Genomic DNA, 16,581 nt, shown 5'->3' with positions numbered 1-16,581 from the left:
TACAGATAGCCTATCACATATCTCTCCTTTCATCTTTCTGTTTCTCTATAACTCTTCTTCAATTCTGAGTCTGAACTGGACACTGCGTTTCCAAGTTATAGCCCTTTTTCTAATCCTACGTCTTCGTGGTAACTAAAAATAACAGGATGATTATATAGAAACGAATATCAGTAACAAGAAGGAAAGGTGTTCCATGTCCGTTTAAAACAAAAACTTCAATGACAACAGTATATCAAAATTTATCGGGAATTCTAGAATTAAAAATAAAATAAAAAAATAAAATAAAAATGATTAATGGAGAGTATGTCTGTGTTTTTCGTTTCAGTATATATCTGTACAATTTACAAAAACATGTAATCCGCTGTACAGTTCTTCATGTTTCTTTTTTTCTTTTTCCTTTTTTCTAGGTTTTTTCCCTACATGGTTTATATTTCTCTATATTGCCAGCGTCCCTTCTGTGATCTGGTTCTCATCTGAGGAATCTGAGGATTGAGTTTTGGGCTTGGGCACAACCCGAGCAAACCCATAACCAAGAGAACTTCCAGTAGTTTGACATAGCTGCACAAACAAAACCATAAATTATAAGTATAAAATATATCCCTTCGTTCAGTTAAAAATTACTTATATTCCTTCAGAAATCACTCTTATATGAGACAAACAAAGTACATGGTTTTGCATTTCCTAGTCAAAGGCATACTGAATATGGTATATATATATTTGGGGAAAAATATTACCTCAGTCAGCTCTGAAAGATGCCGGGACCTAAATTCATTGATCGTCGCTGCAATTTCTGACATGGGTAGTTTTGCCTGAAGGGAAACAAGAAAAGCTAAGATAAAAGAAACAAGCTAGCCAGAAAGAGACATTTAAGCATTCATCTTCACGACATCGTTGTCTTAAATCTTACCATTTTATGTAGGGCTAAAAGGAGACCTTTTCCTCTCTTTCATATTTCAAACCACAGTTTTGTTCAGTGGCAGAGCAGTGTGCATGCATTGTATAAAACAGGCAGTACCTAGTGCACAAAACTCCCAGTTTTTGCGGGGTTCAAGAGATGTGATATTATGTGTGTGTGTGTGTGTGTGCACACGTGTGGGTATATACACAAAGCATGTCTTTTAACATGATTCAATATATGTTATTATTTAATATATAGTAAAATCTGTTTGAAGATAACCTTCCTGTGACTCAAACAAATATTTTCTTCCATAAATTGTTAAGTGTTAGCTTAAGAAAGTTGAGCTGTACATTCATTTATGGTACTAAATTATCTATAATTAATTTTGTACTAAATTTTCTAGCAATCTATCTTTTTATATACACAATTAAAACAATCACACAAAACCAACCAACCCCCCCCCCCCTTTTTTTTTCCCACCTTTTTATGAAGTTTTTGTTTTGACAATCTTAATGGCTAAAAATATGTGGTCTCAATCTAGAATCACGTTACAAGGAGGTAATATCTATTTATTTAGGATCAAATCTTTGAAACTTTCAAGGGTTTTAGTATCCATAGTTTATTTGACATTATCTTTGGATCTTGAATACTCTCTCTCTTAAAATATGCATCAATGAGGGATGATTTCCCCATAATTTACTTATACCGTCAAATAAGAATATCAATATTCAATAAGATAGCCAACTTAAAAAATTTGTGAAGCCCATTCTACTTTTAAGCTACTTCTATCGTAATTAATGTTATTTAAAGTGGAGGTTTTTGCTTTTAGAAGAGAAAAGGTTTTTAAAAGGAATTTCCTAATTTATTCATGGAGGCATATGCTTTCTATTCGCCTTATTTGAGCGATGTTCAAATGACACAAAAAATATATTGAGGCAACCAAATGACAAATTAGACCTTTGCCAAGGGCCTTATAGCTCAATAGCATTGTATGCTCTCCTTTATAAAAAGAACCAGGGTTCAAATCCCCCCTCCCCCAATGTCAGCTCTATTGTATCAGGATAAACAATACATCTTACGGTAAGCTTAAGTCCCTCTTAGCACCAACACCAACACCCCCCCCCCCCCCCCTTCTCTCTCTCTCTCTCTCCCTTTCCCCTTTTGCTAAAACAATTGCCCCCCTCTTAAACACACACAATCTTGAACTAATAGGCATGAGCTATCCTACAATGTATCATACAAAACTGATACTTATTGTTGGACCATCAAACTCAAAACCTGATCAATTTGCTCATTTATCATAATGTCAATATTAGTAAGAGAACTGTGGGTAACAGCTCCTTTCCATGAGACAATCTCTGCATAACTGACAAGAAGGGAATAATATCTCTTCTCCATCAATTATAAAATATGCAACTCAATTAACTGCATACAATTGCCATCACCCCAATTCGATGCACATTGCATGCCATCACTCAACAACAAAAAAAACATGACAAAGCACCAATGAAAAACCAGTACTTATTTTGCAGCAACTAATTATACGCACTATAGAGACATTCAAGTAATTTACCTGAGCAAGAACAGCAGCTGCTAACTGTAGACTTGGTTCCAAGGTCTCTGGGACAACCTGTAAGTTATTTGAAAGCATGAGCTCTGTAGGAAAGATGAAATCTAGAACAACCTTTCCTCTTTGTTCTGCTTAACTAATTGATAGATCATGGGCAGAAGACAACTTACAGCTGTAGCCCCTGCCTTTTCCAAATTAAGGCCATGATCAACATCATGAGCACGGACAAAGGTCTTCACATTGGGGAAATACTTGCTCAGAGCCCAAACAGTTCTATAATTTGCACCAGGGGTATCTAGAGTTATTGCAGCTGCACATGCTCTCTCAGCACCAACCTTATGAAGGACCTAGTAACCAATATAAAGCAAGTCAGATAATGAACATGCACATAAGACACTTTCTGATAAAATTTGCCATACCTCTCGACTGCCAGCATCTCCAAAATACACAGGAAGATCCAGGGCACGTCCAACAGCCACCCTATCACTATAGACAAAATAGAGAACATAAGTGAAAAATCACATTCACTTTTTTGCCTTTCCTTTCAAAGTTGTATTCAGTCAAGGTTTTAAAGATGGTACAGAAGAGCATAGTTAAAAGAGAAATTTGAAAAAAAAAAAAAAAAAAAAATTAGCAGTCCTCAAATGGTCAATCCTTGTTATTTACTTTCAGCAATATTTTATTTGGCACCTACTTGTTATAACATTTCAGGCTAAAGGAAATATCACGAAACATTATTTTTGAATTCCCCTACATGTGAAGATATAGTGTTCTCAGATAAGCTGAGTCATGCAGACACATAATTGACTGACATATAAATTGGCACATATATGCTATTAAACCAACACATTTAAGTCAGAATTATACTTTAGCAACATTATGAATGTATCCTTTTCTAATAGAGAAGACACAAGTCCACGCGATCCAATTCCCAATACTTCTTTTTATTGGTAACATACACACCCAGTAGGTCTTGAACTCACAATCTCACCTTCCAGTCCACCTTGCTCTTACATGGGTGGAGCCAGAGGGAAACCATTTGAGCTAGAACTCATTGGCAACCCAAGACCACAATAACATAATAATAATTACTAGTCCTGGAAGAGCAATGACCAATATAATGCCTAAGAGATTTAAAAGTCAATTGGTTACCTCCTTACATCAAGAGCAACAAATGGAATCAATCGCTCAGAAAGAAGCTGGGCAATGATCTGTGAACCAAAAGAAGAAAAAAAGATAGTGCTGTTATGAAAGCTCGTATGTTTTTCTACATAGTAGATTTGCCACATCAATGATTTAAAACAAGTTTATTAAAACAATAACTGCAAATTATGACTATACCTGACCAACCCGTCCAAATCCACAAATGATTATGTGATCTTGCAAATCGTCTGTCTGAAAAATAAAATCAAGGCTAATGACTTAATATATCTATATAATTGCCATGTCAAACAGATAAAATATGGACAAATAATATGGCTACTACAGTCACCATTTTAAGTAAAAAAAAGAATAATAAAATCAAATGAATCAAGGGTGAATTACATAAAACATAACAGGAGAACATACTACCATTTGAAATGCAAAGATTAAGAAAAGTAGTCAGATGTCAAAATGTTAGGTCGTCAAAAATAAAATATAGAAAATGATAGAGAGCCAATCAAACTTCCAGATCTTGAATGGGACAGAGCCCCAGCCCACACATAAATTGAATTACTGTTGGAGCCCATTTGTGTGGCTGGACCTATGAAAGCATGGAAGTCATGACTGGCCAGTGACTTGTCACGAGCATACCTCATAAATTAAGGGCAAAAAAAAAACAAAGGAAAAAAAGAAGGAAACTTCCTTCTTAAAGTTGGATATATCACCCTACCTACTATCAAGAAACTCAATCCAACCAACCTCCCAATAAGATTATTCAGACACAAGTGAAGATATAGCAAACTGACTACAGTTCATGGACTACATACTTTTGCTGCCTTTCACCCCCCCCCCCCCCCCCAAAAAAAAAAAATGATAAGTACCATTTCTCTTTAGAAGTACAATTAAAAGTTTTCTGGCCAGCACTTCAGTTAGAGAATTTCTGAAACTTACAATAATTCCAGTTCATTACTTCAATGAACTAGTACCGGCAACAATCAAAGAAGGGAATTTTACCCTATGTGTGGACCTGAATTAGATTACATATCGAGTACTTTCATAGTGTACTTTTAGTGATTTACCACAGCTAAGGACATTTGAAACTCCAAAAAGGGCATATGCTTCTGTAAAGAGGATTAAAAAAAAGAATTCCACAACCTCAAAACAAAAGCATTTAGGAGCAGATCAAGACAATGCCATAGCAATGCAGTTAAGCAAAATGGTCAATCTGTAAACTATCCATTATTTTGGCCCCTCCCTTAGCACTTAATATAATTAGATTACATGGAATCAGTTAAATTTCATCTTCTCAAGTATCTGAAAATCACTTAAATGTATCATAATGGTCAACATATGACTGGACTCCATTAATTGCAATTCACTGAATCCATTAATTGTAAACTACTGAAACAATATGTGAAGTTATGTACTGTTAGTGATAATACCCAATTTAGCTGAAACTGCACAATATTTGCAACCAATAGTAGTGTGTTCTCATATTAGACATTTACCTCACTCTCAACAGGTAATAAACTTCGAACATCATGCTGCTCAAATCGAGAGGCAATTAACTGGCCTCCAGCAGCTAGCCAAGGTGTGAGGGCCATCGAAATTCCCACTACCAGAAACAGTAATGATGATAACTGAGGAGACATTATTCCCTGCAGAAAATACCAGTTAGAGAAATAGAACTTCTGCTAGCAAGGATATCATTTTTTTTACAGAACTTGCATTATTGACAGTCATGAAAAAGAAAACAATCTATATTCCCTTATCTCAACTAGTTACTCTGCTAGCCTTTTTTTTTTTTACTTTTTTGTGGAGAGAAAAAGGGTGGGAGGGGAGAGGACACAGTTGAAAATTGTTGTAAAGCAGGATAAACTGTCAAATGCAAACCACTAAGTCTTGCAGATAAAACTTCTAGTTTATAAGAAGGAAAACCTGATTAACAGCTTCACCAAAGGCCACAAATGCAAATTCTCCACCCGGAGCAAGAAGAAGACCAACTCTTATTGCAGATATGATTGAAATACCGAAAATTCTACCAACTAAAGCAACTAATAACATCTTGCCACCAATCAAGAGTCCCAATGACCCACTAATGACCGGAAAATTTGAAACAAGAAGTTTTGGATCGATAGACATGCCAACCTGAAAATCACAAATTGATTTCATCAAGTGCACATAACAAAGCATCGCTGCTCAATAAACTAACAATATCAATGGGCTCAAATCATAAACAATGTCCCAGTCAAATATCCAAGTAGCATCCTTCTAGCTGCTGAAGCATGATAATTATTATGAGGTATAAGTACCACAAATAACCAAATGATGCTTTACAGACAGATGGCCAACAGGCTGGAAGATATTAAGCAATGCAAAGAAAGAGTTTTACATCAAATTTCACTTAGGAATTATTATCTAATACAGATGATCAACAAGTAGCTTTATCATCAATAGAAACAAGGCTTATGGAAACAAAAAAAAAGATCTTAAAAGAATGCCAACATAAAGTACCTACCGTCATAAAGAAAAGACCCAATAAAAGGCCACGATATGGTGCAATATCTGACTCAACCTGTAAGGAAAATTCAGTTTCTGCAAGAAGTAAACCTGCCAAAAATGCTCCCAATGCCATGGAAAGCCCAGCCTGCGCTACAATAAGGGAAGTTTGTTACTTAAAGAGAATACAATAAAACAATTAATAAAATGCAGAGTCATACCCTGGCTGTGAGGAGACTAGTCCCCAGAATAACAAGGAGCGTATTGGCAGAGAATATCTCTGCATTTTGATTTTCTGCAATTTGCTTATAGATAGGTCGAAGCAACTGCAAAAACCACAGAAAAGGAAAATGAAGGAGATACACAAGCTGTTTTCATTATATGAAAATATCATAGAGATAAAAATTAGCAGCCAGTGTAATCAAAGTGCTAAACAGAAAGACAACCATCCCAGACATCATCTTATGAATAGACACAAAAAGGAGAAGTAATCCTTGTTTTATTTAACAGTTCTGAGCAAAAGTTTTAGCAACAGGATTTTGATCCAAATCATAATTCATACATCAATAACCCAAAGAGGTACATTTTTCACTTGCAAATCCCAAATTCCCAATGGATCAACACAATAAAACTTATAAAAATAAAAATGGCTCAACAAATTAAAAAGAAACTTTATCAAGATCTCCTAAGATAATATTTAATGGTAACAAATAACCCCATATCAAATCTACAAAATTAATTCTGAACTTTAGCATTTCATACATCTGTAGCAGATTTAAGTCATAATATGGTCAGAAGTATCCACTGAAAAGTAGTGCCAACAGCCAATGTCGTCTCAGAGATATCTAAACTTACCAAGCGTCCACCAGCAATTATGGCAGCAATGGCAACTACTGCCTTAACAGCAGCCAGTCCAAGAGCTTCAGCAATGGCTTGGAAACCAATCTGAAAAACAACAGATAATGTTTCCCAGATTGACAGAATAAGTGGCACAAGAATGCATAGCCATGTCAAGAACAATAATAACAGCAACAGCTACAGAAGCAAGTACATGATGTCCTGATTTATACTTCTAAAAGAACACATACATTAATCTGCATCCTATGATCAACATCAAACTGAATGTAGAAGGATGGACCTGGAAATTTAGGGTTGACCTATGAACACCACATGCTTATAGAAGGAACAACAACAGAGGCTGCATGTAATTCCTGGCATCTAAACATGTATGACTGAAAAAAAACATCGATAAGTCTCTACTTCCCTTGATAATGAATGTAGATGCAGTGCCAACAAAATTCCGTGGAGAGGGAAAGGGAAACATAGATGAAAATATTGGATGCCGCTAATAAATTACCTTGACCTCGCCATGTGGATGGTTTTATATGGTAATGCTCAGGAGTTTATGGCCCAAATGATAACAATAAAAGGGGACACATGTGGGATGAGTTGGTGGGTATTCAGCAATACTGGAGTATACCGTGGTGTTGTTTTGGGGACTTTAATATTGTACGGTTTCCAAGTGAACGTTTGGGTGGGACACATCTAACTCCAGCTATGGAAAGATTCTCTAAATTTATTAAGGATCTTAATTTGATTGACTTACCACTGAAAGGAGGTAGCTATACTTGGTCTAGTGGTACAAAACCATCAATGTCTAGGATTGATAGAGCTCTGATCACTCATGATTGGGAGGAACACTACCTGGATGTTATTCAAAGGATTTTACCTCATCCCATTTCAGATCACAATCCACTTCTTTTGGAGGCGGGGGGAATGGCGAGGGGAAAAAAACCTTTCAGGTTTGAAAACATGTGGTTGAAGACAGATAGGTTTGTGGATAGAGTTCAATCCAGGTGGAATCGACATTCATTTGTAGGTACAACTAGTTTTGTGCTTGCCAAAAAATTAAAGGCATTGAAAGAGGAAATAATTCAGTGGAATCGTAGAGAGTTTGGTAATGTAGAGCGTCAAAAGAAACAATTGCTGGAAGAGTTGAAAATTTTAGATACTAAGGAAGAGGAGCTTGGTCTCACTGATGGGGAGAAATGTTATAGGGTAGATTTGAGGTCCAAGGTGGAGCATCTTCTTTCTTTGGAAGAAATTTCCTTGAGACAAAAATCTAGGATATTATGTATTAAGGGGATAATAACACCAAGTTCTTCCACAAGATGGCAAACTCCCATAGAAGGTATAATCGTTTGAGGATCTTGGAGGTGGATGGGGTGGCTTTTGAGAAGGAATCCAAGGTACTGCTTAGGTAGTACTATTTTATAAAAATTTGTATCAGGAGTCCGAAGGGTGGAGGCCTTTTGCAGAGGGTTTGGAGTTTGGGGATATGGAGAGGGTTTGGCTTGAAAGGAAGTTTGAGAGAGAGGATATTTTTCAGGTTGTAAGACTTGGAAGGGGACAAAGCTCCAGGTCTGGATGGTTTTACTATGGCTTATTATTATCATTGTTGGAGGGTAGTAGAGAACAACGTCTTAGCGGTCTTTGAAGAGTTTTTTCAACATTGTAAGTTTGAAAAATCTCTTAATGCTACTCTCATTGCTTTAATTCCAAAAAAGAATTATGCCACTAATATTAGAGATTTTCAATCTATTAGCTTAGTGGGGAGTGTGTACAAGATCTTGGCTAAAGTTTTGGCAAATCGTTTGAGAATGGTTTTAGATCAATTGATCTCTGAGACTCAGAATAGCTTTGTGGGTGGAAGACAAATCATTGATTCGATTCTTATTGCGAATGAATGTGCTGATAGCCGAGTGAAGAGTCAGGTTCCTGGGGTTATATGTAAATTTGATGTTGAGAAAGCCTACGATCATGTAAATTGGGAGGCTCTTCTAGATTTGTTGGAGAGAATGGGCTTTAGGGTGAAGTGGTGTAAGTGGCTTTGCACTTGTATATCCACGGTTCAATTCTCTGTTTTGATTAATAGGCCTCAAGCTGATTTTTTTGGTAGTTCAAGGGGTTTAAGACAAGGGGATCCACTATCTCCTATGCTATTTTTGATTATGATGGAGGTTTTCAGTAGGATGTTAAGAAGAGTGGAGGGAGCTAACTTAATCCATGGCTTTAAAGCTGAGGGTAGAAGGTGGGGAATGTGTTTCACATCTATTGTTTGCAGATGATACTATTTTATTTTGTGATGCAGATGCGAAGCAAATTCTTCATATTCAGTTGTTGTTACTTTGTTTTCAGGCTATGACAAGTTTGAAGGTCAACGTGCAGAAGAGTGAAATGGTTCCAATAAGGGAGGTAGATGATGTGCATGCCTTGGCTGAAATTTTGGGCTGCAAAGTTGGAACTTTGCCCATGTCTTATCTTGGCATGCCGTTAGGGGCTTCTCATAAATCTCCTTCAATTCGGAATCCTATATTGGAAAAAATTGCGCGTAAGTTGACCGGGCGGAAGAAGTTGTATTTGTCTAAGGGGGTAGATTGACGCTACTCAAGAGTGAGTTATCTAGTCTTCTTACCTATTTTCTATCATCTAGTCTTTTGACCTATTTTCTATTGCTATTCACCATTTCTACTTATGTGGCTAATAGAATTGAAAAGTTGCAAAGAGATTTTCCATGGGGTGATAGCAAGAATCATTTAGTGGGGTGGGATAAAGTTTGTGTGCCTATATCCAACAGTGGTTTAGGTATAAGGAAACTTACTACTTTCATTATGGCCTTATTGGGGAAATGGCTGTGGCGGTTTGGGAAAGAGGAGAATTGACTATGGAGGAGCGTGGTAGCTTCAAAGTTTGGGGAAGAGTGGGGAGATGGACTTCTAAGTTAGGTAGGGGAGTACATGGGTGTGGTTTGTGGAGAAGTATTCGTATGGGTTGGGAGGATTTTAGCAAAAATACTCAGTTTTTGTTGGGATGGGGAATAGAGTGAGATTTTGGCAGGATGGGTTGTATGGGGATCAACCTTTCCAATTGGCTTTCCCGAGGCTATATGGTATTGCTATTAACAGGGAGGCCTCTATAGAAGCTTCTTTGTCAAGGCAAGGGGCGGAGGATAGAAGAAGTTGAGATGTTTGTTTTATCCGAGAATTTAATGATTGGGAGATGGAGGAAGGGCTGTATTTTCTTCGTATCTTGGGAGCCAATATTCCTTCAATTGACATTGGAGACCAAATGAGATAGAAGTTGAAACCTAATGGGGATTTTGACATCCAGTCGTATTATAACAAGTTGCGAGATTCTCCCTCAATTGTCTTTCCTTGGAAAGGTATTTGGAGAGTTAAGGTCCCTAGGCGTGTTTTCTTTTTCGTTTGGTCAATAGCTTGGAATAAGATCCTAACAAGTGATAATCTAAGATTGAGGGGCTTGGATTTGTGGACTGGTGCATTATGTTTCATCACTATGGGGAGACGGTGGAACACTTACTTCTTCATTGTGAGATGTGGCTTATTGGTTGTGGAGCTTTGTTTTCATAACTTTTGGATTGTCGTGGGTCATACCTAGATTGATTCCAGATTTGCTTTTTGGTTGGTGGAATTGGTTGGGGAAGCATTCATCTCAGATATGAAATTTAGTTCTGTTGTGCCTACTATGGTGTCTTTGGAAGGAACGGAATCGACGAACTTCTGAGGATTTGGATAGTTCCGGTAATCAGATGCTTGCTTCTTTTAGTGGAACTCTTTTTTATTGGTCTCAGGCTTGGAAACTCATGACGAGTGATTCTCTCCCTTCTTTTCTTAGCGCTCTACTTTTTTGTAATTAATCTGCTGCCTGGTTTTCTCGTCATTTTTTCTTTTTCTTTTTTTTTCTTTTTTTTATTTTTTTATTTTTTTATCTTTGTAATTTTTGGGTTTGCTATGTGCTTTTCATGCATAGATTAGCCTTTCGTATATATATCATTCTTACTTATCAAAAAAAAAAAAAAAAAAAATCTTATGCTTTCATCTGATTGCTCATCAACTACATTTAGCCTTTAGACACACACACACCTATATATATATTTATATCATAATGGTTTTAACTACGTTTGATCAGAACATATTTGAATCACAATAATAAAAGTACCAATAGTTGAAAAAAAAATCAAAACATTCGTCACCATATTTGACAAAATGATAAAACGGAAAAATTAAAGTACAAGAAAATTTTACCCCTCCTTTGGATGAATTAGGTGAAATAAGAGGAATGAGTATCAGCAAAACCACAACAGCCAAATCCTGAAAGAAACAAAAGAAAAGGAAAACAAATCATTTGAGTCAAAAATTCTTCTTTTTTTTTTTTCCTCTAAGCTCAAAATGTATGAAATAATTCAAGGAGCAAAGTGTAGCTCAGGAAAACACAAGGAACCTATGTCTACACATTATTTTGAAAAATCAGGGCCACATGGAAGCTAAATACAGTCTAAGGAACCTTTTATACCAATAAAATAAAAATCATCTTAAATAAACAACAAAATTCTTGTTAAGTTTATGTAGTAGGATATTAACGCATAGGGTGAACATATGTTAATTTTCACAGCTAATTACAGAATCATGCATCTTTAGGTTTTAGTTTGGTACTATTATCCAAGCTTACTGTGAAGATACACACACCAGTATAGTAGAAAAAGCGACATTATTTATGTCAACAAGTAAGAAGCGGTTCCGTCAGGCATATTGACTAAATAAAAGAGCTGCAATATCTTGCACATGGCATTTGCTTCCAGACAAGATGCATTTGAAAAAAGAATGTCAAAACTGTAGAGCAACCTGGAAAAGCAAGACAGAAAATGTAGCGCGTCCGTGTCGTGATGTGCTCTCACCTCGCTCCTGCAACACCTGCAAAGGAACTCAACAAAATTTAATTCACTTATCTATTAAATAAAATTTTCAAATAGTATGTTCCTGCAGGTTTGACCGATTTAGAAACAGAATTCGGTGACTGACAAGTTCAACAAGGGGCATCAGAGGCAGTGATGAACTACATGGTTATGTAATAATGGATCAAGTAAAACAAGAGGTTTTAAAAGACTATGCAAGACATCAGATATTGGAAACATGTAAGATAATTCAAATAATGACCGGTCTATTCAATGGTATAAGACATTTTAGCATATTACTCTAGTGAAATGTTTGGTTTAGAAGGCTTACATCACAATAGGTATTAATTTATTATAACATCTGTTTCTTAAAATAAAATAATAAAAAAAGGAGGGGGGAAAATCCTAGTACGAGGAAACTGGAATGTCTTGGAAATGGAAGCAAGATTTCAACCTATAGTTACCTCTTACCTGAAGGACAACAGCTGTGGATGATAATGCCAGGCCATTCCCAACAACAATTGCAGCAGGGCCAGGCTGCCCACAAACAAAATGAACAACCAAGCCAATCACCACTGCTGTCACCAAAACCTGCATTTGTAAGCATATTAAGAATCTAAGGTGTCACCAGGCACAAATAATAACCAAAAAAAGATTATATTCCCAATCACCTGAGCAGAGCCTAATCCAAAAACATATTTCTTCATGGAACTTAACCTTTCAACAGAGAGCTAAAACATCGAGTTCAAAGCTTCAGTTTAATTCTTTTCATGAGGACACATAAAATGCGAAGGCAACAGCAAGACTTATAAAAATAAACCCCACCTCAAGGCCAATATTGAACAATAAGAAAACAACTCCAAATTCAGCAATTGCCTTTGTCCCATGCACATGACGAATAATCGAGAGACCATAGGGCCCAATCAAGATGCCAGCAGCCAAGTACCCAAGAACAGGACTTCCTATACGTTGCAGCAGGTAAGAAACACCACAATGTAACAATATATAAAATTTTGGTACTAAATACTAAAAAAGATTAAAAGTTATGTTCATTGATATATGGAATCTTGCACTAAATGCATTCAAATGCTTAAATTCAATAATGTTAATAAAAATTCCAAGGCTAGTGAAATGTATGTAGGAATTCAAATACCTCCAGGAATTTTCTGAAATATCGGCACAAATATAACACTAGCAAGCAATAACCACAACATGTCGAAGAGGGAAGCTTCCTCCTCATTCACCTAAGAAATAATTGAATTGATGGTCAGATCACAAAGTGCTAGATGTGCAGGACTTAAGAACAAAAGGCAAAAGTAATGAAGGGAAATATGATTGCATGCCTCTTGATGAGGAAGTGTCGCAATTAGTTTTTTAATTCTCTTTGGTAGTTTCTGTAATTGTTGAACCAGAGGCTTTGCACTTGAGGAAACTTCTTCAATACCAACTTCAATACTGGTGGTGATGACATCTGAAGGCTGAAGCAGCTGAGCATTCCTCTCTGCTCGATTAGCATAAAAGGTGACCCTGTGATAAATTTCAGCATCTTGTGATCAATGGAAGACCACCTTTTACACTGTACATAACACCCTAATGAAACAACCAAGGCAAAAAGTAGGCCTTCTGAAGAATTGAGGAAAAAAATCTATATGTATAAGCCATTCAACTATTGACTTCTTCCTTTTTTATTCTTTTAACAAGTAAAAACCTTATTAGAAAACACCAAGAGGGCATAGTCCAAGTAAATGACCCAAGAATTATATAACAGAAAGCACAAATCGGAAAACTAGAAATATGAAGAAATGATGAAATTAACAAGATCAATTTTATTAGAATAAAAAATAGTCTGTCCTAAGCACCAACACATAATATTCGTAAAGAAATAAACTTCACTCTCTCAGAGTTGCTTAAAACACAGAAATGCAATGCCATTAGATCAGATGATTCATGAATGCAAAAACAATGACATATGAATTATCCTTTAGTAAAACAGTATTACAGGAAAGAAAACAAAAGAATAGTAATAATAAGTGAAACAAGAAGTTGCAATTCTCATACATACCCTGCACCAAATAGCAACAAACTAACAATTAGCTTTGGCCATTGCTTCCTTGCAGATTCCATGAAACCCTGGAAAACTGATGCTGGTGTGAACTCAGTCCCATCTACAGTAAAAGAGAAAAATGATGCAGAAAAGAAGCGAGAAGATTTCTTCAATGATGCCTTGGGAACATTAGAGTGTGAAGTCTCCTTCTGTGTATCAAGCTTTTTCATTTGAACCACAGTCTTTGATTTTTCAGCTTCTAGTTCAGCTTCTTTAGGAGAGTCTAAACTTAACTTTCCATTCTCATGGTCACTCAGATCATCATATTGACTCAAATCTTCTGAACTCTGTTTAGATGGGCTATCTGGTAATGGCTTGACAACCAAAGAATCACCATCAAGTGGCACATCACTGTCTCTTTCAACAGAAACTTCATAAACTCCTTGGACCACATTCTCCTCCTCAACAATAACCTCATCACTCAAGACCTGTCCTTGGATAATTTCTTGAGAATCAAGATAAGAACCAGACAGAGATTTATCTGCCCTCTGTAATGCAATTTCTGCATCATTCACACGTTGTGTGGCCTCAAGTTCAAAGGCAACAGCTTGCTCTGCCAAAAGCATTATGTTTGCCACATCCTCCTCCGCTTTCAAAGCATTCAGCTGCGCCTTCTCTGCAACTTCATTCAACCTGTCCACTTCCATCTGCAACTCTTCCTTTTTACTCTGCAGGCGTCTCAACCCAATCTCACAATTTGCCAAATTCTCCTGACACTCCTTTATCTCTTCCTGAGCAACTAAAAGTGCTTTCTTCTCTTCATCAATATTATTTTCCTCATCACTCTCTCTAGAACCTTCCAAAGAATCATTCCCTCTTTTTGTAGCATCCAAAGATTCTACTGCCACCTGAAGCCTTGCCTCAGCTAATGAAAGAGCCATTGTTGCATTTTGAACTGCTTCCTTGGCAATACACTCCTCATTCACAATCTCTTGAACAGTATCAAGGGTAGAATTAACATCATTCCAAGCACTTTCTGCTTCGTCCTGCAAGGCTATTGCAGCTTCCGATATTTTCTGAGCCTTTTCCTCAAACACGGTACTATTAAGTCGTGCAGCTTCTAGTTCTCTTATTGCCTTTTGCAACAATTCCCTCAATTCATCCAGACTAAGCACCTCCACTTCTTCTCCCCGTCCCTCTTCTTCTCTAGAATCATTTAGCTCACCACCATCAACCCTTGGGCTCTCATCACTACTTTCAATGAACTCCACGTTTCGACCATTCCCATTTACATATGCTAAAGAATCATTACCCTGACACCACGACCGAACTGTTCTTGACCCTTTAAAAACATTGTCCAAATTACAAAATAAAGAACGTCTCAGATTTGACCTCCACAATTGACTATCAAAGTCTCCTAAAGCAACCGTATTTGAATTGCTATAACCACTAGAAACAATACTCCTTTTCATCCTCTTACTCAAATGCGGTTTCAAAACAATTCTCGAATCACCCAGAAAGTTACACCCGAAACCTCTACTCTTAAATTGCAAATGCAAATCAAAACGAACCAAAGTCTTACAACTTGTGCCCTCGCAGCCATGAAACACACTTGGCTGCCTAAAACCACAGGCAATATCCATATTCTCTCAACCTTAGTAGTGAGACCAATACTCTACAGTGCACAATCTTTGACTTTACACACTAAAATCCATTCACACACTCACTTTTTCCTCTACTCAAAACAACCTGGTGATTCAAAATTAAATTTAACAAAAACAAAAAAACGAATAATCAGTACAACGCAGCCAATCCTCACTACTTAGACATAAAAACTGAATTTTCTTAAACTCTAAAAACCACGTATACATGCATAGTACAGTGATATCTCATACACACACTCGTACATACATAAATACATGTATTCATACAACACATAAACTAAAAATGTGATTGAATCCAATTTAAACAATATATTTACACATTCATGCGTACAAATACATATACATGCATGTAATACATAGCAAGATACATATGAAAACGAATGTGCTGGACTAACCGATCATACAGAGCAACTTCGAAGGATCGAGCTGAGAAAATCAGTGGCGGAGTGTTTGAGAAAAAATGACGGAGCTGAAAACAAATCGACTTGACCTTTTATACTTGGACTTTGCTTTTTAGTACTTAACGATTACAAATTTTTTTTCTTATTATTTTTTTTGGCTCTGTGGCTTTTGCTTTCACGCACTACTTTCTCGCCGTTTGTTTGGAAGGTGAGAAAGTGCGAGAAAATGAGAGCTAGGTGAGAAAATGTGGTTATTGGTAGGTTAGTTGTTTTTTTTTAATTGTGGAAGGAATTTACGAGAATGGGCTTGGATGCGTGATATTAATACTTAATAGTAGGTGACGCAGATATATACTGATGGATATTCTTCGAGAAATGAAATTTATACGCGCACCTGGGTGCCCGTGGAGAACACCGTCGAATGGTGCAATGAGCTGTGCTGCCGGACTTCGCTTGTCGGCTAATGCATTCGAAATAAGCTCGGACAGTGTATTTTGTCCTGGCACGGAACAGGGGGCTAAACCAATCTCTCTGATAGCGCGTGAGCTGAACCTCTTGTCTTTTTTTGGCCAAATCTTTCCAAATAAACGTTACTTCTTTTTTTTTTTTG

At 36.8% G+C, this 16,581-nt stretch overlaps 1 protein-coding gene across 1 annotated transcript; it reads right to left on the bottom strand.

The window, feature by feature from the left end:
* Nucleotides 1-230: 230 nt before the first annotated feature.
* LOC126696959 (K(+) efflux antiporter 2, chloroplastic-like) lies at nucleotides 231-16,266 on the bottom strand. The gene is made up of 21 exons (XM_050393736.1): nucleotides 15,966-16,266; nucleotides 13,925-15,655; nucleotides 13,206-13,389; nucleotides 13,016-13,106; nucleotides 12,688-12,824; nucleotides 12,534-12,593; nucleotides 12,334-12,453; nucleotides 11,813-11,881; nucleotides 11,216-11,281; nucleotides 6,966-7,055; nucleotides 6,332-6,436; nucleotides 6,130-6,258; nucleotides 5,550-5,759; nucleotides 5,120-5,269; nucleotides 3,810-3,863; nucleotides 3,621-3,679; nucleotides 2,888-2,954; nucleotides 2,639-2,815; nucleotides 2,472-2,528; nucleotides 735-809; nucleotides 231-558 (listed from the first exon to the last, which is right to left on the bottom strand). The coding sequence occupies exons 2-21, from the start codon at nucleotides 15,547-15,549 to the stop codon at nucleotides 436-438; spliced, it is 3,648 nt and encodes a 1,215-aa protein (XP_050249693.1). The 5' UTR covers nucleotides 15,550-15,655; nucleotides 15,966-16,266; the 3' UTR covers nucleotides 231-435.
* Between the last annotated feature and the right edge of the window lie 315 nt (nucleotides 16,267-16,581).

The sequence above is a fragment of the Quercus robur genome, chromosome 8 (assembly GCF_932294415.1).
Source record: "Quercus robur chromosome 8, dhQueRobu3.1, whole genome shotgun sequence".
Classification (NCBI taxonomy): domain Eukaryota; kingdom Viridiplantae; phylum Streptophyta; class Magnoliopsida; order Fagales; family Fagaceae; genus Quercus; species Quercus robur.
This window is presented reverse-complemented; position numbering and strand designations above follow the sequence as displayed.

Bases quoted from the DNA above. Each gene is read 5' to 3' on its own strand.
- LOC126696959 (XM_050393736.1), bottom strand. From the start codon at position 15,549: ATGGATATTGCCTGTGGTTTTAGGCAGCCAAGTGTGTTTCATGGCTGC. The intron at 12,594-12,687 runs GTGGGGTTTATT...TCGATGTTTTAG, and splicing joins TGTTCAATATTGGCCTTGAG to CTCTCTGTTGAAAGGTTAAG. The intron at 5,270-5,549 runs GTTTTCCTTCTT...TATTTTCTGCAG, and splicing joins TTGGTGAAGCTGTTAATCAG to GGAATAATGTCTCCTCAGTT.